The sequence below is a fragment of the Tupaia chinensis genome, unplaced genomic scaffold (assembly GCF_000334495.1).
Source record: "Tupaia chinensis unplaced genomic scaffold, TupChi_1.0 Scaffold000445_1, whole genome shotgun sequence".
In the NCBI taxonomy this organism is placed as follows: Eukaryota; Metazoa; Chordata; class Mammalia; order Scandentia; family Tupaiidae; genus Tupaia; species Tupaia belangeri.
The window spans coordinates 242,972-248,939 of NW_006159950.1; the positions used below are offsets into that span (position 1 = coordinate 242,972).

At 63.1% G+C, this 5,968-nt stretch overlaps 1 protein-coding gene across 1 annotated transcript in view; it reads right to left on the reverse strand.

Annotated features, from left to right (window-relative positions):
• Positions 1 to 923: 923 nt before the first annotated feature.
• Positions 924 to 5,968, reverse strand: part of GPR3 (G protein-coupled receptor 3) — a 6,904-nt gene continuing 1,859 nt past the window's right edge. Inside the window, exon 2 of the mRNA XM_006155318.3 lies at positions 924 to 5,948. Coding sequence (XP_006155380.1) covers positions 4,967 to 5,948 — 982 coding nt within the window. The 3' untranslated portion in view covers positions 924 to 4,966. The remainder of the gene's footprint in view (positions 5,949 to 5,968) is intronic.

Genomic DNA, 5,968 nt, shown 5'->3' on the forward strand with positions numbered 1-5,968 from the left:
CTTTGGCAAGCCTGGGTCTTACACACCTGACCCATGCACGCACTCTTACACATGCAGGGTCGCGTGGTGAGCAGGCGTACCTGAGAGCCCAGGCTGGGACATGCATCCCAGGCACAAGGACACACCAGCCTGGCTACGGGGATGCAGTGGCCTCCCAGGCTGGCGCTCACTGCCCCCACCCCAGGACCGCTGCCGCCTGGCTGCCAGCCAGTCCCTCCCTGGGCGCAGGTGCAGGCCCAGCCGCCCTTCGTCTGCTCCAGCAGACATGACCTCGGAGGCTGCTCTTGAAGCTTCGTGACCAAAGCCTGTGGCACCGAAGGCATCTTGGGAGCAGGGGTCTTGTGAGATACTCCCTGCTCCAGCCACCCCTTCCCCAGGAGCTGTGCCTGCAGCTGGGTGTGCACACGTGTGCCCACTGCGTGTGAGTGATGAGCAGGCTTCCTGGCTGAGGACTTGGAGGTCGAGGCTTCTGTCTTGCCTCCCTGCTGCTGCTCTGGCCCTGCTTCCCGACCATCTGGTGGGGTTGGGCCGTGATGTTTGCAGCCTCCCACCCTCGCCCCACCCAGCACAGCCTCACCCTCATTACAGAGGTGAGGCACAGAGGGGTGCAGCAGTGTGCCTGAAGTCGCACAGCAAGCTGACAGGCGGGAACAAGCTCTTTTTCCAGGGCCCCCGGCTGCCTTCCGAGAGCAGAGAACCCAGGCTTGGGCCCAGAGCCAAGAGTTCTGGAACTGCAGGGGCCGATGCAGACTGCCTTTCGTCAGCGCCCCATGGGCCCTGTGGCTGCCTGAAACCTTGGAGGTGCCCAGTGGAGGTCCAGGATTCTGCAGCGTGGAGGCTGGGCAGGGCCCGCCAGCAGGGGCACAGTCTTGTGCTTCCTTGGTGCGAAGCCCAGGGAGGTGAGGGGGCTCCCTGGCCTGTGGCCGCTCAAGTCTCTACTCACCGAGGTGTGTGCACGTGAGTGGCACATGCTCACATGTGGGCACCACATTGCTCTCCTGTGAGAACCATGTGCGTGCATGTATTCCCGCAGACAGCCATCTAGGGCATGCTAGTAACGTGTTTGCGAGCCATGCACGTGTGTGGAGCGAGGCGTGTCCATGTTTCTGCACAGGCAGCTATAGGCACGTGGAGGCTGGCCAGCTTCCGCACAGTGGTTGAGGGTAACTAGCAAGTAGACGTGTTCACACATGCCTGTGTCATGCAGGGTGGCTTCCCGTGACCGTGCACATGCGAATTGGGTCGCCTTCCCTGAGGCTCTGAGGGTGGGTGCTGCCTGCTCTGTCCTGCCATATGCCCTAGGCCGTTGACAGGGAGGCCTGCGGCAAAGCCGGCAGGTCAGGGCCTGGGGGCTGAGGCTGGCAGAGCAGAGCTGCCTGTCAGGAGCTGGGGGAGGGGACTGAGCCAGCCCGCACTGGAATCCCAGGGCCAGCGTGAACACGTGTGCTGAGCACTGACATGCCGTGGGAAGCGTGTGCGTGTGAGCACACACAGTATGGAAAGGTGAGCCTGTGAGCATGGCCTTGTATGCAAACGTGTGCGTGACTAGGATTACCATATGTACACATGTGCGGTTTTGTGTCTTTATATGTGGGTGCAGTGGGGAGCACATGCAAGCATGTCTGGACCTGTATTCACCCGTGTGCAAGGGCACGGACATCTAAGTTTGCTCTCCAACATGCAGATGTGCACATAAAGCTGATGTGGTCTGTGCACATCCGTCCACAGCGTGTGTGCAGTATGCATGTGTGTTGTACACACGTGTGTCTGCATGTGTGCCGTGTTCCAGGCAGCCAGGGCCTAGACCCTGCAGGGTGCACACACAGCTCAGCACAGAGGAGCACAGAGAGCCTGGCAGTGCCCAGGCTCTGGAAGAGGCCTACAGACCAGCTGCGAGCACGAACACATCCTGTGTTGGTAGCCCGTCTCCCCACTGGCGGCAGAAGCAGGCGGCAGCCTGGCTCAGGGCTGCCCCCGAGGCAGGACCCGGGAGAGGGACGGGCAGAGGCTGGCCTGGGCAGCCCCAACTGGAAGATGGCTCTCAGCCCCCGCCCCACAGGTCCAGTCAGGGAGCCCCTGCCCAGCTAACCCCCACCCCTGTCACTGGGCGGGATCTGGCGTGGGGTGGCTAGCTGGCAGAGAGACTGGGAGGCCCAGCCACCTCGTGCACATGTGCTTGCAGAGCTGAGCAGCCCTGGGCTGAGCACTGCAGGGGCCAGAGGCTGAGGGACAGGAGCTCCAGTCAGGGGGACATGGCGGCCTGGGGGCCTCAGGGCCCAACTCCAGAGTCTCAGAAGAGACAGGACCTTGTATACAGGAGCCTGTAGTTTGGGGGGACAGACGTGTCCCTTCCCTCACTCTTGGTTGGAGGGGCCCCCATAAATGGCTACTCAGGGGCGGGGCACGGCCGACCTCTGGTGACGTGTGGATGGGGGCGCAGGGAGAGCCCAAGCCACGTCTGCAGGTCCAGAGGAGGGAACCCAGCCAGAATGTGGGCTCGAGATGCTTCGGCCCCAGGCCCCACTCAGCACGTGGACACAAGGCAGCCGCTGCAGAGGCGGTGGCAGAGCCAGAGGGGAAGCGGCCTGGGCCCCACTGGGAGGCCTGCACCTGCCCCCCCGAACCTCGGTGGGCTCTCTCTCCAAGGTCTGGGCGAGACCTGGAGAGCCTCCTTCTCTGCGGCCGGGGCCCGGCTTCCTGTCCGTCTCCCTGCGTGCTTCACCTGAAGACCTCGTTCCATTGAAGGAAATCACTCGGAGTCAGGTGGACTGGCTCCAGTCTCAGCTCAACCCCTTACTAGCCTCATGACTGGGCAGAGGCCACCTTTTAGGGAGGACAGCCCCGAGCCACATCCCTCTAAAATTACTCCCTTTCTGCCTTCACTTTTCTCAACATCCATGTCTCACGTTACGCTTTTGGGAAGCTCGGCTCGCCGTTCCCCAGCTGTCCCCCAGGCAGCCCAGGAAAACAGCGAGCAGAGGCCCACTGGAGTCCCCCTCAGCCTGGCAGTGCGTGAGGGGACGGCACAAGGCCTGCTCTGGGGAGGGGCTGAGTGGGAAGTCTTTTCTCAGGGACCTTTCAGGAACAGGGCGCAGACCCGTGGGACCCCCAGCCTCACCCTGGGTTTCTGCATGCCTGCCCTTGGCTTCTTGGCCACCCCTGGGGGAGGGGTCTTCAATGCCAGGCAGACGAGAGCCCTGGCTGGCAGATGGAGCAGCCCGTGCCTGCCGGGCGCAGCTGGGAGTCTGGGCCCGATCTCCCGCCAGGCACCCGCAGGCCTGGGAGGACAGAGTACACCACAAACCTGCCGGCCTGCCTGACAGACATGTGCTGGGGTCCTCCTCCCCTCCGAAACACCCAGACTCGGGTCACCCGCACACACATACCCGGGAGCATGCCTGCAGTCGTCTCCCCATGAACAGGAAAGAGGCCCTTTCACTCCAGAACACCCAGGCCTCGTCCCACCACCTCTCGGATGTGAGTCTGGCCCTGAGAATGAACCAGGGTGGAGGGCGTCCTGACCCTGGCGTGGGAAGGGAACGGAGGCTGGTGCCCACTGGACACCACAGACTGGGAACACAAGTTCCTGGCTTGAATCCGGCCTCACCCTCTTCTGTGTGGCCCATCTGGGCTAGCCCGGGGCCTCCTCCCAGCTTTGTCTAAAACAGAGCAGACTGCCAGGCACCAGTCAGGCTGGGGGCACAGGTACGGACAGCGCCCTGCCCACACGGGCACCCCAACTGGGGCTGTTATTAGGGAAACTGATGCTGGGAACAGCCTTCCTGCCCAAGCCCCAGGCTGGCCGGTGTGTGGGGTGTGTCTCCAGCCCCTCAAGGACCCAGCACCCTGGTTCCTGTTCCCAGAGGTGGTCTCTGCCAGGCAGTGCTCAGGTCTGACATTCTGGGGCCCCCAGCTCCCCGCAGCCTCTCAACAAGCCCCAGGCCTGGCCTGAGCCCCTCATTGTGGGCTGTGCTCATGACAGCCCCCACTGCACCTGCTCACGCTCACACGTGCGCACACACACGAAAACACATTTATCACAAAATCATTTTTATTGCATTGGACTGGGACAGGACCAGGGAGTGCACTGGGGCCACACCCGGTTGGCAGAGGGGTGGGCTGCTGGCTTGCGCCCGACACCTCCAGGGCACCGCAGGTGAGGTCTGGCCCAGGCCATGGCTGTGGCTCTGGCTGGCTGGCTGGGGTAGGTAGGGGTGGGGTCGCTGCATCTGCCCGGCTGCCTGGCTGGGCTGCAGTTCCCCCAAATGGCCACCAGAGGACAGCCGGCCCCAGGCAGAGGAGTTCTTGGTTGCTCAGGTGATGGCTTCTTTAAAAAAATAAAAACCAGAGGCTGGTGAGTCCCCGGGAGGCCAGAGGGGCAGGCCTGGGGAGGAGGCTCTGGTTTCTGTGGTCTCTTTAATAAAAAATAAGCAAAAATAATAACAAAATACGTGATTTCTCTTTCTCCCTTCCCCCCCTCCAGGAACTGAGGTCAGAAATGGGGGTGTGGGGACTAGGGGTACCCTGGTATGGCCTACAGTTCAAGGTGCAGGCCTCTTCCCCTTAACACCCATAAATAAATGTATAAATAAATAAATAAATACATAAATCGTAGATAGATACTCTCTGTAAGTGCACACGTCCGTAGCTAAGTCTCCCATCTAGGGACTCTTTAGGTCGGAATTTCAAAAGTGACATGGCCAAGGTCAAGCTGGGGAGGAGAAGGTCAGAAATGGAATGGAAAGACTGCCAGCACTCGGATCGGAGCCAGCTGGCCAGGGGACGTGTCTGAAGGACCCCTGTCCACCTGAACCTTTTGGAACCATGGAGCTGGCCGGGCCACGGGGATCCAAACAGAACCCCGAGACACCCAACGTCCTAGGACCCCAGAACCAGCTGGGTCTGGGGCGTAGAGTGACCGCGGGAAGGAACCCCGGGCACCTGGGGTTGAGTGCTCGGGCCTTGCCTAGACGTCGCTGGGGGAGCGGGACCGGAAGGGGGCCTTGGAGGAGCAGCAGCAGGCGGCCCACAGCACCTTCTGCACATCGGGGTTGCGGAAGGCATAGATGACGGGGTTGATCATGGAGTTGTAGGTGGCGGGCAGCAGGGTGAGATAGGTGTACAGGGGCGGGGAGTCCGCGTCCCCTAGCAGGCAGTAGACGCTGAAGGGCAGCCAGCAGGCGGCCAAGGCGCCCAGCACCACAGCCAGCGTGGCCACACCCTTGCGCGTAGCCACGTAGTGGGAGGCTGGCAGCAGGTGCCGCTGCAGGGCGATTTGCTGGGCATGGCGGCACACAATGCGGCAGATCTGGGCGTACAGCTGCAGCATGATGCCGAACACCATGAAGAAGGCCACGGCCAGGACCACCAGGTGGTTCTTGGAGAGGGGGTAGACGACGCCGCATGTGGTCAGGCCATCGCGGCAGTTCCAGGCCAGCACAGGCAGCAGCCCCAGCCCCAGGGCCGCCGCCCACACCAGCGCCAGCATGGCGTAGGTCCGCGTGGCCGTGGTCTCAGAGTAGTAGGTGAGGGCGTTGTACAGGGAAAGGTAGCGGTCGACGGTGATGGCCAGCAGGCTGCCCACGCTGGCAGAGAAGGCCGTGGCCAGCAAGCCGACCAGCACCAGGCTCATCTCGGCGGACCCGATGCAGAAGACGGCGGCGAAGTGCAGGACCAGGCCCAGGCCCGCCAGGAGGTCGGCCACGGCCAGGCTGCCCACCAGCAGGAACATGGGGGCGCGGAAGGCAGGCGTGCCCGCGATGAGGGCCACCACCAGCGCGTTCTCGCAGGACACGAGGGTGCCGGAGATGCACAGCACCACGTCCCAGGCCCGGGGAGAGGGCAGCGGCTCGGCGGGACCCGTGGGCCCCTCGGGGTGGCCGGTACTGCTCGCGTTCACGCTTCCGGGGCCGGCGGAGAGCCACGCGAAGGGGCCGCCTGCGCCCCCCCTCGCGGCCCCCCGCGCGGA